Source organism: Sarcophilus harrisii, chromosome 4, assembly GCF_902635505.1.
Source record: "Sarcophilus harrisii chromosome 4, mSarHar1.11, whole genome shotgun sequence".
NCBI classification, from domain to species: Eukaryota; Metazoa; Chordata; class Mammalia; order Dasyuromorphia; family Dasyuridae; genus Sarcophilus; species Sarcophilus harrisii.
Window position 1 is genome coordinate 137385022 of NC_045429.1, and position 19359 is coordinate 137404380.

The window sequence follows — 19359 nt, forward strand, 5'->3', positions numbered from 1 at the left end:
CCATGTAGTCTAACTTACATTTTGCACAAGAAGAAGCAGAGGTCCAGAAGGTTAAGTCAACTGCCCAAAATTCTTCACACTATATATGTATCAGAGGCAGGATGTGAATTCAGATTCTTTGATTGAAGATTCCTCTTCCCACGAACTCTGGTTGGTGAAAGGTGTGCAGAGCAGATTGCCTTCACAGAGCTTCTATTCTAATGGTTCTTTAAAACCTTTTTGCTAATTTTAATATCAAAATATTGCTGTATTGCTTGGAGTCCCAGAGGATTTTCATTGCTGCCCACTCAAAAGTCAATAGAGAGATGGAAGTAGGATGCAACATATTACAAATTGTTTAGAGAAATTGCATTAAGGTAACTGGAAATAGGTGGAACCACCTCTAAGAACTAGCCTGTGTACAATCTCTGCTTTTCCTTCCCATTTCTACATTTAGTGTAGGTCTAGAACACATAGAAATAACCATGATTTTAAAATAACAATAATTCATTGTATTGTTTGCTTGTATTTACAACCCATGCTTGGCATATAGCAAGTGCTTCATAAATGCTTTGGCTTGACAGATTTTGGAGCTATGATCTGACTTTTAATTCAATGCTTTTTTTCCATTAACTTTACTTTTTCTATCCATAAAAGATATAAAATGTGAGAGACACGGAGAAAGAGAAGGGGGAAAGAAAAAGAAGGAGGAGGAGGAGAAGAAGAGGAAGAAGAAAGAAGGGGAAAGAGAAGGATTAGGAGGAGGAGAACTGAAGAAGAAAAAAAGGAAGAGAGAATGAAGAAGAAAGAAGAAAGGAAGAGGAGAAGAAAGAAGAAAAACAGAGATAGGCCTTCGTGTAAGAGGTGGCATCTGACCAAGGTGGAGAAAAAAGGCTAAGATTTCAGTCAGGAGAGATGAGATAGCGGAGGTTGTTAAGGAACAGAAGATACAAGAAGCACGTGAGCCAAGGTAAAGAAAGGGGAGGAAAACTTCCATAAAACAAATTGAAAACCTAGCAGTTCGTTTTGGCTGGAACTAGAATACTTTTAAATTAAGAAAACATCCATGACAACGCAATACTTTCTAAAGGCATTCAAGTGACCAGACTTCAATGCAGCTCGTGCGTATACGTGTATGTGGTTTGTTGTTCAAATGCATTTCGGCAGAACTGCTCTGATTTTCCAAGGCCATTAAAACAAGGACACATTAAAACATCAGCACAAACAACCGCGGTGTCCCGATGAGGGCTGGCGGGGTTTGGAAGTCTGGAGTAAAGGAACCGCCACTTAGGGTGAGAGTGAGAAAGTCTAAAAAGAGGGAAAGTCACTGGAGAGTTGGGTGGTTTGCGACCCTCCTCCCCCTCTCAGGGTTTCACTCAAGCCCCCCGCCCCCGCCCCCACTCTCGCTCCCTTATCCTGTTGGCAACTGAAAGAGTAGAAACTGTGTAACCCGAGACCGGTGTTCTCCCCTCCTCCTCTTTTCCATGTGCGCACCCGGGAGATTACGGAGTTGGAACCTGCTGGCGGGAAGGCTAAAGAGAGACTCTCCTCCACTGTCTAGGCTCGGGGGACGGAGGAATAAGCCCCTTACACGCATAGGCGCACGCACCCTGCAGCGCGGTGGGAGCGGCAATAAGGGCCCACTATAGAAAGAGGAGGTGCCGGAGTCGGGAAGAGGAGGGCGTGTGGTGACAACTTTGGAAGCCAGCGGCGCTGGGCGGTGGGGAAGGAGTGTAGGGGGCTGCTGCTGCTGCTGGAGCGGTGAGAGGGCTTCGGCAGTCTTAGAGCGGCCCCGCTGTGGCCGGAGCTCTCGCCGGGGACCGGACCGAGCACCCCTGGAGGAGGAGGGGAAAGAGGAGGAAGAGGAGGAGGAGTTGCCGCAGCTGGCGTGTTGGCAGCTGGAGGAGGAGCTCCACAGCTGTGTCTGTGTGTGTTGGGGAAGAGGCCGGGCTTGCCCGCCCCGGGAGTCGGAAGGAGGTTGCTAAGAGAGTGGTAGTGCGGGACTGGACCGTACCTGCTCTTACTGTCTGTTCTAGCAACCGCGATGGACAATCGGGAACGAAGTCTTTAGTCCGGAGAAAAGAGATATAAAAGAATCAGCCCTGCCTGAAGGAGGGGTTAGCGGGACGCGGGCGCCCGACGCTTTTGAGAGGACTTTTTAGCCTTAGCCAAGGCTGCCTCACCATGGAACCCGTGACCAAGTGGAGCCCCAAGCAAGTGGTGGATTGGACTAAAGGTGAAAACAACTTTTGGGGACGCTTGCATTTTGTCCTAAGCGGAGTTGGGGAAAGACTGGAGTGCAATGTTTGATTAGGGGCAGGCTCCCTTTTTCCTTTTCGGAGGGGCTGGGGGAAGGGTCCCCAGCCGGAGGGGCAGAAGGGAACAGCTGCCCAAGAGAACCGAAAAGCAAAAGTTGGCTTCAGACCGCCTCGTTCGCCAGACATCTCCTAACTGCCTTCCCCCTCTTCCCAGCTGTTTTTTTTTTTGGGGGGGTGGTCGTGGTTAGGGGGCTAGTAGTAAGAGGGTGGGCAGAAGGGGTGGCAAGGCTTGCAGCTTTGGTTGCAAAGTTTGCAGAGTGCTTGTGCTTGGGAACCCTTGCTTTGCTATTTGAGGGGCAGCGGGCAGTAGAAAGCGCGCCCAGGTCCTTAGTTAGGCAAAACTTTTTTCTGTGCCGGCCTTCCTTGCCCAGCCTCGGCTCTGGCTGACTGTGCTCGGACTCGGCAGTCCTCCGTTGAATATTATTAGTTTAGTTGTGGCCTTTAGAGGCACAGCGCACCTTTTGTGTGGGTGGCTCGGGTCGCTCCTCGTAAATGCACCCTGTCCCGAGCAACCCTAAGGAATGAGAAGTCTAATTAGACAGCTAAAGCAAGCGAGCGTGATTCTGGCTGGCCGCTGTATTCACTTCCTCCGCGAACACTGCGAGTTGCGCTACATTAACTTTGTAACATTTGGCCGGGCTAGTAATCCTGACCCCAGGAATTCAGAGCACTAGCTGTCTTTTGTCTTTTGCTCTGGGAGGGTGTTGTTGCCGGGAGAAAGTTGCATTCCTAGGCTGTGCTTGGGGATTGAAAATGAAGAGAAAGAACTTGCCATCTGTTTTTAGACCAGGGGAAAACCTATTTATCGCCTGTTGAAATCGCCTTAGTGAGTAGGAGTGTGTCTGTTGGGCTATGACTTCGGCTATTTGTCTGGAGTCGGTGTTAGTCACTTTCACTCTGGGTTGACTTGCCTTCTTTGCAGCATCTCCCTGGAGAGATGATGGAGAAGGCTACTTAGGCTTCTTTTGTTGAGTGGGCGGGCTCTTTCTGGAGAACTGGGCTGCTCCTTTTACCCCAAGGATGCTTTGCTCTACTCTCCTGGGTGTCCTTTCTCATGACGGGATGAAACTTTGGATAAGCTTTTAAAACTCTGTCTCTCCCGTGGGTGTGACCACAATTAAAGCTATTAACCTCTTCTTGTAATTGCCCGTATTACATGCATACAATGGTATACCTAAGTAAGGATTGGAACCATAGATTATGAAGATCTGAGACTTGAAATCCCTCATTTTATTTTATTGATGCAACTGTCCCACTTCTCAAAGTTTAATTCACGTTGGATATGTTTATTTCCCATAGAATGTTTTATTTGCTTATTTTTATTTATTTCTATTTATTTGTTTATTTAAGCTCCTTTAAAACAAATTTAGTTTTGTCTTTTTTTTTTTTTCTTTAAACTTTGGGGAGGCAACCCAGGGCAGTAGAATGAGTATAGTTTTGAATTTCGAATCTAAGAGTCTTCATTCAAGTCCCATAGATCACCCAGAACTGGACTTGAAATCAGGAAGACTGGTTCAAATCTCACTTCACATACTACTTTTTAAACCTGGATTTGTCCTTTAACCTTACTTAATAAACCTTAGTTTATTAATCTGTAAAATGGGCTTAAGAACAGCATTTACTTCAAGGAGTGGTTGTGATGGTCAAATGAGATATTATATGTAGAGTGCTGTACAAATCTTAAAGCCTCTATAAAGGTTACTTATTAGGGTTGACTCATTTGTAAAAAGAATTGGATTAGCTCCAAATCTTTAATCCCATGACTGTATCCAAAGTAGTTTCTTAATAAATAAATAATTGTTATTAACATATATAGTGTAGGATTGATTTTTTGATGCTGACTTGAGTTCAGTTTAAACTGTGACTCATACCAAATGCATAGGCTCTCAGTGTCTATCGGCAATTTTCTAAAATTGTGTTAACAGGTCTGCATTAGTGAAAGGAATTTCCACCTCAGGGAATTCTCTACATAGATGAAATCATAGACCTAGGGAAAAAATATGAAAACAAAATGATAGGGGTACAAAGGCAAACATGAAATAATAATGCTTGTCCTGAAGAAGCTTACTGGAGGGGTGTTGTGGGAACTCTGGATTCCACATCTCTTTAATCCAAATTCATAGGCTAGGAAATGCTAAAAACAAACAAAACCCTACTTTTTTTTTTTTTTTTTTTTTTTTTTTAAACAGTCTTAGAAACCGTCTTAACAGTAGTTATTACTAACATTGGGGCAGCTGAGTGGTTCAGTGGTTAGAGTATTAGAATCAGGGTGACCTGAGTTCAAATGTGGCCACAGATACTGGATGTGGATATGGACCTGGGACAAGGTACTACGATCTTTTGCCTTAGTTTCCTCATCTGTAAAATGAGCTGGAGAAAGAAATGCGAAGCCACTCCAGTGACCCAGTAGGTCATAAAGAGTTGGACCCAATTGAACAAGTTCGAGTATTAACCTTTGTTGAGCAGCCATTGACAAACCCTTCTTTCTAGTTGTATGTCACTTTACCAGGTAAAAGGCAAGCATGCAGTGAGATAATTCTCCATAACAATGTATGTATCACAGTTTGTTTTGTCTTTCATCAGCTGAAGGACATCTAAAACAAAAAGTGTTATTTGCTGTATTTAGAGCCTTTCTTTTTATCAGTAACCTAGCAATGGAATCCCTAGGTCAAAGGGGACATTTTAGCCACTTTGCATAATTCCAAATTGGTTTCCTGGATGGTTGTACCATTTTACAGCTCCACAGGCAATATATTAGCATCTTTTATCTTTCCCATAAACCCTTTCATTTACTATTCTCATCTTTTCTGACCCTTGCTTTTTGACTGTAACTGGGGAAATTTATCATATCCTGTAGGACGTGTGTGTATGTGTATGTTTGTTTTCCCCTTGAGATTGGGGTGGTGGTGGGTGTGGGTGTGGTGAAATGGGGGTGTGTGTAAATTTGCATCCTGTGATGTTTGTTCCGTGTGATCACTTGAAAAGGAAGAGCAGATTAAAATATTTCTGGCATCAGGTTGCCTTGACTTTATGACAAACTAAGATTTCTCTCTTTGAAGAAAGTTCCCCTGCCGGCCTGAAAGAGCATTTATTTGTAGCACAATACTTCTGTGTCCTAAGGCCTGAGCACTGATTAGATTGCATACCTGTGGTCTGCACTTGGCAACTTTTCTAAATAATACTGCCTCTTTGACTACAAGTACAGTGACACAGAGTGACCTGGACTATTTCAATATTTAAGCCTAGAAGGCCATAGAAGGGAGGGTCAAAGTGTGTAGCTAATTAATATATTAAAAAGATCTACTTTTCTAAATTAATGGCTTACCTTTTTTCTGAAACTCTAGAAATCTTTTAAAATTTATAATAATATTAAACACTGATTTGTGCAGATTTATTTAATGCCAACTTTTAAATTTGTCTTTTGTATTATCTCCTCATCCCCATTTTATAGCATGACCCATTTCCCCCAGAAGCAAGTTTCATAAGTGTTTTTTTTTTTTTTTTGGCTGGTGAAGCAAAATGCATGGATTCTAAATCCTTGGGATTATGATTCACAGAAATCTTTAGATTACTTAACAGAAAGTATTGTGTGAAGTGAACACCATCTACAATTTAAACTTCTGTGGATGATATTAGGGCTGATATCAGTGAGAATTAGTTCAACTAGCTTCCGTTAAGTGTTCATTCTCACCCATGTGGTATCTCTTGTTATTAGAGATTGGAGACTTTAGAATTACCTCCTTAGGTCTCAGTTTTCTCATCTTAAAATGAACTGTATGGTTTTGGAGGCTTCTCCAACCCTTGATCCGTGATTCTGTAATACTACCTTTGCTCCTGCTCTGAATTGATTCTTCTTCCTCATCTCCATCTTTCAGAATTCCTTGTTTCTTTCAAAAACTCAGCTCAGGCTTTAAAACAGAACTAATCAATATACAGGGCTGGGGCAGAGAGAGGAGGAAATACTCTTATTACATTCATGTACTTCAATTTATTTAGCCATTCTTTAGTTGATGGGCATCTACTTTGTTTCTGGCTCCTTGCTAAAACAAAAAAAAAGTGCTATTTTGGAATATATGGAGCTCTTTTTTTTTTTTTTTTTTTTTTTTTTTTTTTTTTGTCAGTGACCTTCTTGGCCTGGAATCTCTAGGTCAAAGGGGATAGACATTTTAGTCTTTTTGTTTACATAACTCCAAATTGTTTTCCAGCCTGGTTGTACTATTTCACAGTCCCACCAGCAGTGTACTCCTGTCCCTATCTTTCCCATAACTCCTCCATCATTGACTGTTCCCATCTTTTCTGATCCTTGACTATAACTGAGAAATACCTATAAAATTCTAAAGTAACTCAGTTAAAATCCACTAAAGCTGCTACTATTTCTAGAGACTAATCAATTAGATGAATATCTAGTGGCTCTAGTTTGTGAATTCTAAATATTAACTTTCTGAACTTGGTAGCAAGCAAATTAGAATTAAAATGAACCCTAAGATATTTGCTTATGTGTTGAATCATTACCTAGAAACAGTAGAAGGTGATTCTTTGAAAAGCTAAACAAACATATTTTCCAGAAAGTTTGCTAAGGTTCTCTTGACAGGTAGATGTTTTAAGGAAAAAAATCATGAAAGTGGGGAGGGAAGAGTCTTGCTTTTGGCACCCTGGATGATTGTATACCAGTCCTTTGAGACTAACTTCCATTGTCTTCAGCCAAATGCTTTCTTGACATTCTGAGATGACTACCTCCTTCTGTCACAGAGTAGCCTGAAAGAAAGAATAACAGATGAAATTCTCAGAAATTCACAGGAGACAAAATCTAAAAGTCCTTTGTAAAACCCATGGTCTTATATAGCTACACACAGATGTCCAAAGGCAATAAACAAGAACTAGAAGCCCTAACCCAATGGGTACTGATCTTGACATCATATTAGGTACCACTGGGAAAGATAACCATGATTAGATTCCCATTTGTATGTGAGCATGTCTCATTCAAATGAATCAGAATAGGCAAAAGGAGAATGGAGGTATAGAATTTAGTAGCATAGGATATTAAGATTGAAAATTGAGAAATCAGATTGGCCAAATGTCCAAGGAGAGGAAATTTGCCATTGAAATATGTTACAATTTCAGGACAGAAAGAGGAGATAAATGAGTTTTGGAAATAAATGGCACCCCCTGACACAATACAAAGTTGAGAAGTTCAGATATCCAGATATTTATTGGTTTTCCTCTATTCTCTCTGTTGGTGAACATTTGTGAGACTGAGTTTTTGAAACCAAATATAAGACTTTTAACTCTACTGAATTTAGTTTTGTTGGATCTACCCTAATATTCTAGATTTTTTTGTATTCTGACCTGTCATCCTATTACCTATTTTTTTTTTCAGTTTTGTGTCACCTACATCTTTGATAAACATACCACCTAAACTTTGAAGTTGATAAAAAATATAAAAACAATATAGGTCCAAGCACAGATCCCAGAAGCACTACCTTAGAGACGTCTCTTCAAACCATTAATAACTACTCTGTCATTTAACGAGTTCTGAAATCACTTAACCCCTACTTAATCTATATCTCTCCATCTTTTCCCCATATATAGTATGAAATTGCTAAATATATTGAATGCAAGTACACTATATAATGTTTTCCTAATCTACCATTTTAAGTAATCGTCCTAAGAAGGAAATAAAGTTACACTTTTATTTTTTGTTCTTAATGAATAAATATTAGATATTAGTGGTTATTAGACATCAGTAATCATTCTTCATTAATAACATTCTTAAATTTTGATTGTAATAAAAGTCAAATTCATTGTCTTATGATTTTGAAAACATTTCTCTTTTCCCCTTTTGTCTTTCTCCAATTTTGTGATAGCTTTCTTATTTTACATAATTTTTCAAAGATCACTAGCAGTGTTTCTGTTACATCTTTCACTTTTTTCCAACACCTTAGGTTGCAGGGTGTCTTGAATTTATAAAAGGCAGCCAGTTAGTTGCTTATTTTTCTCCTGATTAATATCTAGTCTCAACTTCTTGATAGAGAAAACAAGTAAAGTACTGAACAGCTTTTCCTCTCCATTGTGAGTTATATCTATCCTCAGTCACTGTCTTTGAGTTTTTTCCCCAATATAACTTTAAATTTACTTCCTTCTCCTTAGAAATCCCTTGATTTCAATTTTAATTGTCGTCATTATTAGCCTCAACCCATTCTAAATGTTAGCTTTCTTAGCAAATCTTGCAGGGCATTTCCAAGTTCTTGTATTTATAATTAATTAATAGCTCAGACTTCCAGTTTTTTTTTTAACAAATCATTTTGCATATTCTTAATTATATGAATTATTAATTGATTATTAATATTCTTAGTATTAATATTTTGAGCTCACAAACACCAGAAAAAGAACACTTCATATCATACAAAGCACAACATATAAAAGAATTATATGTGAAATCATGACACTCTACTATGTATAACTTCTTTCTTTGAAAAAGAAAAATTCAACATATTTTCAAAGCAAACCTATTTGTGTTACTTTCTGTGAATTTTGAAAAAATGCTTCAATGACTCTTTTCTTTTTTCTTGGCAATGCTATCACTAGTTATCTTTCCCCCTCCAAATCCCCTCTCAATAGAAGTAAAACACAATCCTGGTGATAAATACGCATAGTTAAACAAAATAAACCCATGCTTTTACGGCATCCAAAAATGTCTATCTCATCCTTTAATTCCATCTACTGATTTTTAAGAAGTAGGTAGCATCAGGTATACACTATTTAGGGAATTCCCCACATTTTTTCCATGTAATCATTTTCTCTTTGAACTTTAGAATTTTTTTCTTAAGTACTTTCCATCTATTGTATGTTCATTTCCCCTCTTGAGTTTTAGATCATCATTTCCTTCCTCTAACTTTCTTGAAACCTGCAACCTCCAAATTTAAGGTACATGTCATTCAAACCTACGTTTCTTCTCTCTAACAAATTCCTTCTGGGGAGTTCCATCATTTCTAACCTAGCAGCCAGCTCTTGTTTGTTGATAACAATCAGATTCAGAATCACAGTTCCTTGATGGGAACCTTGATGGGTTCCTTCACATTTTGAAGGATGACCTGATTATGATCATTAAGGCAAGTTGGGAGTAAGAGTTGCTCTGCTTTTCCAAAGTGAGAACTCCAACTGATGACTAGATCATTACTATATTATGATATGATTCCATGATTCTTATTTATCTCTTCTATCTGTTTAGGTTGTCTGTAGTGTATTTCAGTGATTATTCTTTGCCTTTTATCTCCAACCAATTGTCCTCTACCAGGTGGTTCTTGGTATTACTCATAAGTTTTTTTTTAATTCAATGCTATTTACTACCTCCTTCACTGCCATTTAGAATGTTGGGCCTGGAATCCGAAAGATTTAAAATCAAAGCTAGCTTCAGACACATTAGTTATGTCACTTAATCTGTATTTGCCTTAGTTTCCTCACTTGTAAAATGAGAATAATAATATCACCCAGGCTTTTTGTGAGGATCAAATGAGATCATATTTGTTTTTTGTTTTTTAAAAAGCCTGACACACAGTATATATAAATGTTTCTTCCTTTCTAATAAAGATTACTACTCCTGGCTATGTTGTACAAAATGGGTTTTCCTCTACCAATATCAATGATACCTATAAAGTCAGATTTTCCTCCTTGCATTTGTATATAGTTTTCCATATTTTTATTACATAAATTTTATCTCCTGTGGCATACTTCTTTTTTTTAAGTCTTTATTTGATTATTTGAAAATAGGAAAAGAAAAAGAAATTGACATGTGCACAGAAAACACAAGAGAGAGGATTTAAAATATAAAGCAACAAATTTCCATTTCAAGAAAGCTAGCATAATAAATACAATGTATTGTATTCAGAGATGTCCATCTTTTCTTTGCTTTTTTATAGGACAGTGTTCTTACATTATGGTTATTCTGGAGAAGGTGGAGTGGGATAACAATACTAGCTGATATTCGACTAATAGTTTGAATTTTGTAAAAATTTTTAGATACATTCTTTTTTTTTTTCTCCAACCTCCAATTGGGGTTAAGTGACTTGCCCAGGATCACACAGCTAGAAAGTATTAAGTGTCTGGGATCAAATTTGAACTCGGGTCCTCCTGACTTACGGGCCAGGGTTCTATCTATCCACATTGCCACTTAGCTGCCCCAGATACATTTAAAAAAAAAAAATTATTATAGCTTTTTATTTACAAGATAATGCATGGGTAATTTTTCAGCACTGACAATTGCAAAAACTTCTTTTCCAACTTTTCCCCTCCTTTCCCTACCCCCTCCCCCAGATGGCAGGTAGACCAATACATGTTAAATATGTTAAAGTATATGTTAAACACAATATATGTATACATGTCCTAACAGTTATTTTGCTGTACAGGAAGAATCAGACTTTGAAATAAGGTAAAATTAACCTGAGAAGGAAATCAAAAATGCAGGCGCACAAAAATAGAGGGATTGGAAATGCTATGTAGTGAGTAGTTCACACTCAATTCCCAGAGTTCTTTAGCTGAGTGTAGCTGGTTCTCTTCATTATTGAACAAATGGAACTGATTTGGTTCATCTCATTGCTGAAGATGGCCACTTCCATCAGAACTGATCATCATATAGTATCGTTGTTGAAGTATACAATAATCTCCTGGTCCTGCTCATTTCACTCAGCATCAGCTCATGTAAGTTCATCCAGGCTTTTCTGAAATCATCCTGCTGGTCATTTCTTATAGAACAATAATATTCCATAATATTCATATACCACAATTTATTCAGCCATTATCCAGTTGATAGGAATCCACTCAGTTTCCAGTTTCTGGCCACTACAAACAGGGCTGCCACAAACATTCGTGCACATACATACAGGTCCCTTTCCCTTCTTTAAGATCTCTTTGAGATATAAGCCCAGTAGTTAACACTGCTGGGTCAAAGGGTATGCACAGTTTGATAACTGTTTGAAAATAGTTCCAAATTGCTCTCCAGAATGGCTGGATGTATTCACAATCCCACCAACAATGAGATACATTCTTTTTTGACCTCACATCTCTATGAAATAGGTGCTATTATTCCCATTTCTAGATTTATGTGTGTTTCCATTTCTTTCGTTTTTTTTTTTTTTTCTTTTAAAGCCCTTTTTACTCAGTTTGTATAGTTTCAGCCAAATACATTGCCATCAATCTTTATTAGTTCTTGTTCCATCAATGGAGAGGAACTGGTTGTTCTCATACTTCCAAACTTTAGTTCCCAAATACAAATCCTGTTCTTAGATGTCATCATCTTAAATGGCTGTTTTCTTTTTAAAAAATTTTTTTTTCTTCTGAAGTCCTTTTAAAGGACAAGTAATTTATAGGAAAATACCACTTGGATTCCCAAGTTGTGCTTTATTTTGCCCTGAACTTCATAATGTTTCTTACAGCATTCTAGATCCCTTCTGGCAATATCCTTGGTGCCCAGGTGAATCACCAGAAGTAGGTAATATTCATCTGGTTTGACAGGATTCTCTATTCAGTCCTGGATACAGGCCCTGGGAAAACAGGAGATCTCACTATTGTTTGAAGAGTCATCAACTTTTGCTCTTCCTCAGATGACCCAAAAAGTTCTTTTTCTCTTTAAATGAGCCTCATATTTGGTAACTAGTGCCAACTTCTCAGTGGAGGTACTTTCCTTTCTCATCTTTGACCTTATTCTTCTACAAGTCAGGATTCTCCTCCTCTGATTCTTTTTTTCCCTTTTCCCTTTAGTTTTCACATTGAAGTCCTTTCATTTCCTCCTCTTCCCCCCCAAGGTGATTTTATTTGGGTTGGAGAGACTTTCCTTGAGTCCTTTTTTTCATATTTTCTACCAGGAAGCCCAATCTGCCCTTGGACCATAGCAGTAATTTGGCCCATTGGAGAAATATATACATGGTGTTTTCTGGGACCAGTCACTTCAAAATTCATTCTACCTCTTGTATTTACTGGGAAGTCAGATTCTCAGTCTTGGTTATTATTGTTGTTTTTGGTTAGTAGAACCTTGGGAGAATTATTGTGATAAATTGCTTGTTTGGTGAGGAAGTTTGTGGTTGAGGAAACTGAGATAAATAAAAGTTAAGTGAATTGCTCAAGTGTTAGGTAGTAAGTATCTGAATTCACATTTGCTGACTCTAGCACTGTCTGCTGCATTCCCTAATTATCAAGGTATTAGGATATTGGGTCTTTATTTGATTATTTAAAATAGGAAAAGAAAAAAAAATAAAGATAAGATGGAAGTTTCTGCTATCAAGGGATTTGCCATTAAAAGGGAGGTCAGGGAGGAAGGAACAATATTGGCTGACATTCGTATAGTACTTTGAAGTTGGTAAATTTTTTTCAATACATTATTTTTTGACCCTCACAACAACTCTCAGAAGTAGGTGCTGTTATTATCCTCATTTTCTAAATGAGGAAACTGAAGGTCAACTTGAGTGACTTGCTGTCAAATGTTTGCATTAGGATGGGAATCTAGGCCTTTCTGACCCCCAAACTAGCACTTTATATAATTATACCATATAATTATACCATGCCTTTCACTAGCATTGTAATGAGGTTCTGATAACATTTGTTTGTTTAGAACTAGTAGTTATACCTTGGGTTCTGGAATGTCTTTAAAAACTTATTTGGGGTTTTGATCTTGAACTTTGAAGAGATTTTCTTCAGACCATTCTTTTATTTTAAAGTTCAAATTAAAAGATATATTGGTATAGACTTCAAAGTTTTGTTAGACTTGTGGTTTTTTTTTTTTTTTCCTTTAAAGAGGTTTTTGTATTCACAAGCTTCATTCATGTCATTATTCTTTTCTGGAGCATTCTGCTGTGTGCTGTGCTTTCTGAAACTGCTCATCTGCCTGTGAATGGAGCTTTTGTGAAAGTGGTACAGAACCCAGTTTGTTTGCTTTTGACATCAAGTAGTGATCAAATAATTTTTGCTCTATAATCAGAAGGTCAAATGTGTCTTTAAAACTAAAGTTTTCTTTTAAATGTTAATCAACCAGTTTTCAAAATTTGGAAGTGGTGTGCCCCCCCCCCCAAAAAAAAAAGAATTCTTCCAAATCTTAATGCAGAAATGTTTTAGTCATGAAGAATTTGAACCTTTGTTCAACTGGAATTACATTTGTTTTCATAACTGTTGGAGGGAAACCCCTCTATGTTACGCAATGGAAAAAACGTGCAGATTGTGGGTCTGAATCATACTTTGCTAAGGAAAAATCTTTTTTTAAAAGGAAACATCCCATTTCCTTATTTTCCGTGGCTTGAAGGTGGGGAGATATCTATGCTTGTGTCCTTTTAGAGATAAAGGACTTAGATTTTTTTCAAATATGCATTAATTGAACTTTTAAAATCTTGGCTTAGTCCAGTGCCAGGCACATGATATAAGGTGCTTTTCATTCATTTCTTTTGTTTTTGACCTTGGTCATTTTGCATTACGTGATTTGAGACAACTAAGCACATATTACTTTCTGGGATTTGCTCTCTAAAACAGTGAAACAGATTTTTAATGTACAGTGGCCCAAACATCATGAAACACCTGTTAAAGTTGTCAGCACCATCTTAACATAGATTCCAACTGGAGCTTTAGACTAATCATTAGCAGATGACACTTGCATCGGTAACATTTCTAAAAGTACTTAAAATTGCTGGGACAAGTATTAAAGATAAACATTTGTTACTGTTAAGGCTTTCAAGTGTGTAATTATAAAGTAGCTTGATGTTATCTCTTTATAGGCCTTGTTGAAGTTATTTTCTACAGGAAAAAAGCTCATTTATTGAGGGAAAATTTAAAGAATAGCCTTTTTGGAGGTAAGGAGATCATTATCTATGTTGAGGAGATCTGGTTCAACATACTGGTCACATGTAAGAGAGGGACCTCAATTCTTAAATATTCAGCTTTTTTGAAATGGACCTGTGTATCCACAGGGATACACAGTAGGGAACTTACATTAAGTTTCAGAGTCGTATTCTCTCGGTAGAGTATCTCCTTGTGTCACTGACAGTTTAAGTGACATAGTCAGGGTCACAAAGTGAGGAATATCAGAGGCTGGATTTCAAAGCATGGTTTTTTGATTGTTTCTAGTAATCCTTTTATTTTAAATACTTTTGTTTAATTTGGAATTAAAATCACTTTTTCATAAATGGGCACATATAGGAAGGGAGACTTTTTCTCTTGCTGGAAGTTTACTGGATTGATTTTGATCACTGCTTCCCTAAGAATATAAATTTTGTCCTCTTTCTGGGTTCATTTGTGGGGTTTTGCTAGAGAAAGGACCTTGATATTGAATGTTAATTCTAAGTGATGTTTTGAGAAGGGAAAGCTACTCTTTATCATCAAGCCTTTTCACTTATCCCCCAAATCCAAAATTCAATAAAACCTACTTAACCATCCAAAAAACCCCAAGCCAAACCATAAAATTCTCTAATCTAGCAAATAAAAATATGATCCAATTTTCTTAAAGTCAGTTGATTTTGTAAAAATGAGCAACATGCTAGAAGTATTCATTAAAAACTTTCTGTCCTTCAACTTAATTTTTTTTTTTTTACCCTTTTCCCTCCCCTGTCTATAAATTCCTTTCAGTAAGCTTAGCAAGAAAGAAGACACAGGGAAATGGAAAAAATAAGAAAGTAAAATCAGATTTGGAAAATAAAGAAAAGTAAACATTATTAACCTTTGATTCTACTAAATTCCTCCTCCAGTTAAATTTTATCCATTTATTTATTTGGTTTTTTTTTTTCTTCCCAGACAGGTGAAAGGAATTTGGAGCTTTATTTACCTTTTAAACTTCCAGGGTCCTTAGAACATAAATGCTCCTTTTCTCTTTATGGTAATCCTGTGGAGCACATGTGCTGCTCAGTTATTCATACTCCTTTTCAAACTTGGGTTTATGACACAAGTCCCTGAGAAATCTGTTTCTTGTAGGTTTTGCAAAAAAAGAAAAAGAAGAAACCCTTAGAAGCAGTGTTTATTTAGATTTTTTTTTTTTAAGTCATGACTGCCTGAGTTTATATCTCTATTGTGAGATTATTTTCATTCATATATGTATATGTGTAGGTGCATGTATCTGTTTTTGATATATGTACATATTGTTTATATGTATATGTACATTACACATGTGAGCATAGTAAATATTTATATACATAGTTATATGTACACATGCTTATATGCATTATATGCATATATATGTGTGTGTGTCCCTTGAGTTCTATTCTGTGAACCATATAAAAGACCAAGAAAAACTGCAGAAGGGATTTCTGGAGTGATTGAAATATTCTGTTCTATTATTTAAAAGTCTTCTCTTTGATTGTATTGTCAAATTCTTTTCCCAGTTTGTCCTAATAGCAATGTAAGCAGGCTTTCTTGTATGTTTCTCCTTGGATTAGGCTCATGAGAATATATTTTCTTAAATTGTTCATTATGATCTTAGCTGATGATCCTAAATCAACTTTTACTAAAATACTTTTAAAAATCTCAGATCCAGGTAATATGGTTCTTTAAAGATTAATAGAGTACTTTGTTGATAACAGGTTTGTGAAATTGGTAAAAATATTGTTTTATCCCAATTTTAATATATGAAAGAACTGATATTCAGATTAAGTCACATACATAAGTCAGTTAGCTAGCATAAGATTTAAGGGTTAGCTGCATAGTTTCAGATTCTTATTCCATTGTAACCAATGAGGAATTGCTTTTGTAATCACAATTGATGAAGGGAGAAAGGAAAGACATTCAAAACATAGAACCTTAGTTCCCTGTAGTAACTAATTTAGGTTGACATTTAGTTATAGAAATTTCATGAAGCCAGTGGCTTGAAACTCAGGACATATTTCAGTAGACATTTATTAATTAAAAACAAATAAAATAAGAAAACTACCTTATTCTTGTATAAGGGACTGCACTAGAAATTGGGAAAAGCAGAGAGATGAAGGACTCAGTACCTGATTTAAGGAGCTTAATGGAGGCTAAAAGAGAAAAACATAACCATAAGAAAGGGAAAATGTGATAACAGAGCTGAGTTCAGAGGAAGGCAGCAGCATTTTAGTGAGCAAAAAAAGTTGCAGTTGAACTGAACTTTTAAGGATGGACAAAATTTCCTTCCTTTTGTGCAATTAAAATGGGAAAATATTAGGTCAATTGATGCCTAATTTGTTTTTTGATATTCCGATTTTTCCTGTTATCCTAGGGAAGATGAGCAGGGCCTTTACCCAGCTAGAATAAATCAATTTCTGGGTGCTGTTTATTAGTTCTCTGGTTTTCTTGGGCTCCTAGAACCAATCATCTTAACCCAGGTCTTTTTGGGAACCCCAATTCCTTCTAACTTTCAGTATTTCCTTTCTTTTTCCCCCCTGCCTTTCACTTTATATTGATTATCACTAACTTTAATCCAGTTCTTTTCCTCTGCTCCAAGACTCTCCTGCGTAGTTTGCTTATTTTTAAATACTTATTCTCAGATTAGAAATATGTTATTCTCATATCAAAAGGTGAGTTGATATCTGTGCAAACTGTAGTTGAGGCTGTTGGGATTTGTAAATTGCCGTGAAAACTTTAGATACTGCTTTACTCAGTATTATTCCAACTAGGAGTCAGTAGGCAGAGACAACTAGGTCACTGCTTCTAGCACAAAGAGTGAGCTTGTGGTTACAGGTAGGATAGTGTAGCAAGAGGTCATTGGAGGGCATCCAAGAACTAAGGTCAGGTACAGAAGAACAGGATGGAGGCCATCCAGAATGGCTCACCTGGTCATAGTTGTAGTTCAGGTTGGATTGTGGTTCCTAGAAGTTAAGGAACTCAATTTAGAAGGACTAAGTAAAATTAAACACCATTTGAAGACCTGACCAAGTATATGAAGAGTAATGCTTATGAGCCTCAAGATCTTAGAATTTAGAACTTGATAACCTTAGTTATCTAGTCTAGCCTCTTCACTTTACAGATTTGGAAACTGAGTCCTAGATTAAATGCAGTCATTTTAAATGAGTTTTAAAGGTTTTGAACTCAGCTCTTTTGTCCCAAAAGTCAGTGCAATAAATTATTCTGCTTTTCCTCCAATTCAGGAACTTGGAGAGCAATCAGCAAACTTTTTATTAAGTACTTAAATGCAGAGCATTAGGCTAAGGCAGGTGTAAAATTGAGACTCTGGGGTAATGTTCAGAGTTTAGGATATCAGAGTCATATAATAGAGAAGGAGGAACATCCATGCCATATTGTTACAATAAGCTCACAAATGCTGGGACATTTCCCCACCTTCACCCTTTTGGGGGGGGGTGGGGTGTCTAGGAACCAACTCTTCCTTTAAAGAATTATCTCATGATTAAAAAAAAAAAGTCAAAACTCAATACAAGAGATTTCCTTCTTGATTCATCCTGTTCTAAAGTCAAATGAACAGATTCTTAGAAGACTATACAGTTAAATCCTCAGATCTGACAGCACACTTTAATCAGTGTCATCAATAGTAATAACTGATCTTTAGTGTTTTTTGAAAATCTTAAAACATTGAAGATCAGCTATCACTATTGATTGCTCCTCTATAACATTTATGGAGGTAGCAGTTCAAGTATGGACATCTCAAAATTTTCAGATGAGAAGATTGAGGTTCAGGGGTCATACAGCCAGTAAAATATTGAGGGCAGGATTTAAACTTAGTTCTTTTTTGACCCTAAACCTATCATTCTATTAATACACTAAGCTGTTTTGCTACTTAAATGATAGCTTCCTTATGATTTGCGCAATCTCAGAATACTGTGGCTTCTTATAATTTCTATTAAGAATTTCAAGTCTACAATGATGTTCAGATATAACAGTTATTTCTGATAATCTTTTCTGATATCCTAAGAAGTAGCTCCATGTCTTTGACTTGCCCAGAATCACAGAGCTACTAAATGAAGCCAGATCTGAACTCAGGAAGATGAGTCTTGTAGGCTCCAAATTCTATTTATATACTACCTAGAGGCTTTGGGAAAACAGTATGTAAAAAAGGAGCTTGAATAAAGAGCTGGAGGGTGACCCCTGTCATTTATGATTTATACAGAACCTTTAGCCCAGAATCAGATACAAATCTGAGCACCACTTCTTCCTCCTCCTTTCCTTCCCTCCTCCACTTCCTCTACCTCCTCCACCTTTGGAGAAAGGAGATATTTACTGTATGAAGGAACTTCATCTGGGCCAAAGGAGATCCTTGGTTAGATTTGGCCACTTTGTTCAGTTCATCCTTCTTTATAAGGGCCATAAAGCCCATGGGTTGCATTGATGAGCTCATTCATCAGACTCTGGAAGATAGTTTCAGTTGAGTAGCCAAAATGCTGTTGGGTGTGAATAGCATGGGAACAGCAATGTTGGTAACAGGGCTTGCCATGAAGAGGGGTTTTCTTAAATAACCGAATAGATGATGGCAAATATGTGATTCATGATATTCATGCTTATAGCTTTTTGCCCTTGTGATGACCTAAGCATTTTGGATATTTTATTTTTTATTTTTATTTGTAATTTTTTATGAAAACTTTATTTTCAAAACATGCATGGATAATTTTTCAACATTAAGCCTTGCAAAATCTTGTGTTCCAAATTTTCTCCTCCTTCTGTCTCCCTCCTCCCCTAGATGGCAAGTAATACAATATATGTTAAACATGTTAAATCCAATATATGTTAAATCCAATATATGTATACATATTTATGCAATTATCTTGCTGCACAAGAAAAATAAGATCATAAAAGAACAAAAAAGAGAAAGAAAACAAAATGCAAGTAAACAACAACAACAAAAAAGTGAAAATGCTATGTTGTGATCCACACTCAGTTCCCACAGACTTTTCTCTGGATGTAAATGGCTCTCTTCATCACAAGATCATTGGAACTGGCCTGAATCATCTCAATCACTGGACATTTTTAAAAACACTTATGGTACCCTGCTATATGAAAGAAGTAGCATGGTCTTGTGGAGAGATGGCATTGATCAGTATATTCTTTGTGATCCACTCTCAAAAGAGCTTGACACTGGGGAATTCTAGCATAGCAGATGCTATTGCCTCCATATTGGTTTGTCAGTCACTAA

The 19359-nt window shown here is 37.1% G+C and overlaps 1 protein-coding gene across 2 annotated transcripts in view; it reads left to right on the forward strand.

The window, feature by feature from the left end:
• CNKSR3 (CNKSR family member 3) overlaps positions 1 to 19359 on the forward strand; it is a 194889-nt gene that overhangs the window by 90927 nt on the left and 84603 nt on the right. Inside the window, exon 1 of one of the 2 annotated variants that reach the window (XM_012549433.3) lies at positions 1384 to 2215. The exons of the other annotated variant lie outside the window; for it this stretch is intronic. Coding sequence (XP_012404887.1) covers positions 2164 to 2215 — 52 coding nt within the window. The 5' untranslated portion in view covers positions 1384 to 2163. Of the gene's footprint in view, positions 1 to 1383; positions 2216 to 19359 lie in introns of those variants that run through there. 2 annotated transcript variants of the gene reach the window in all.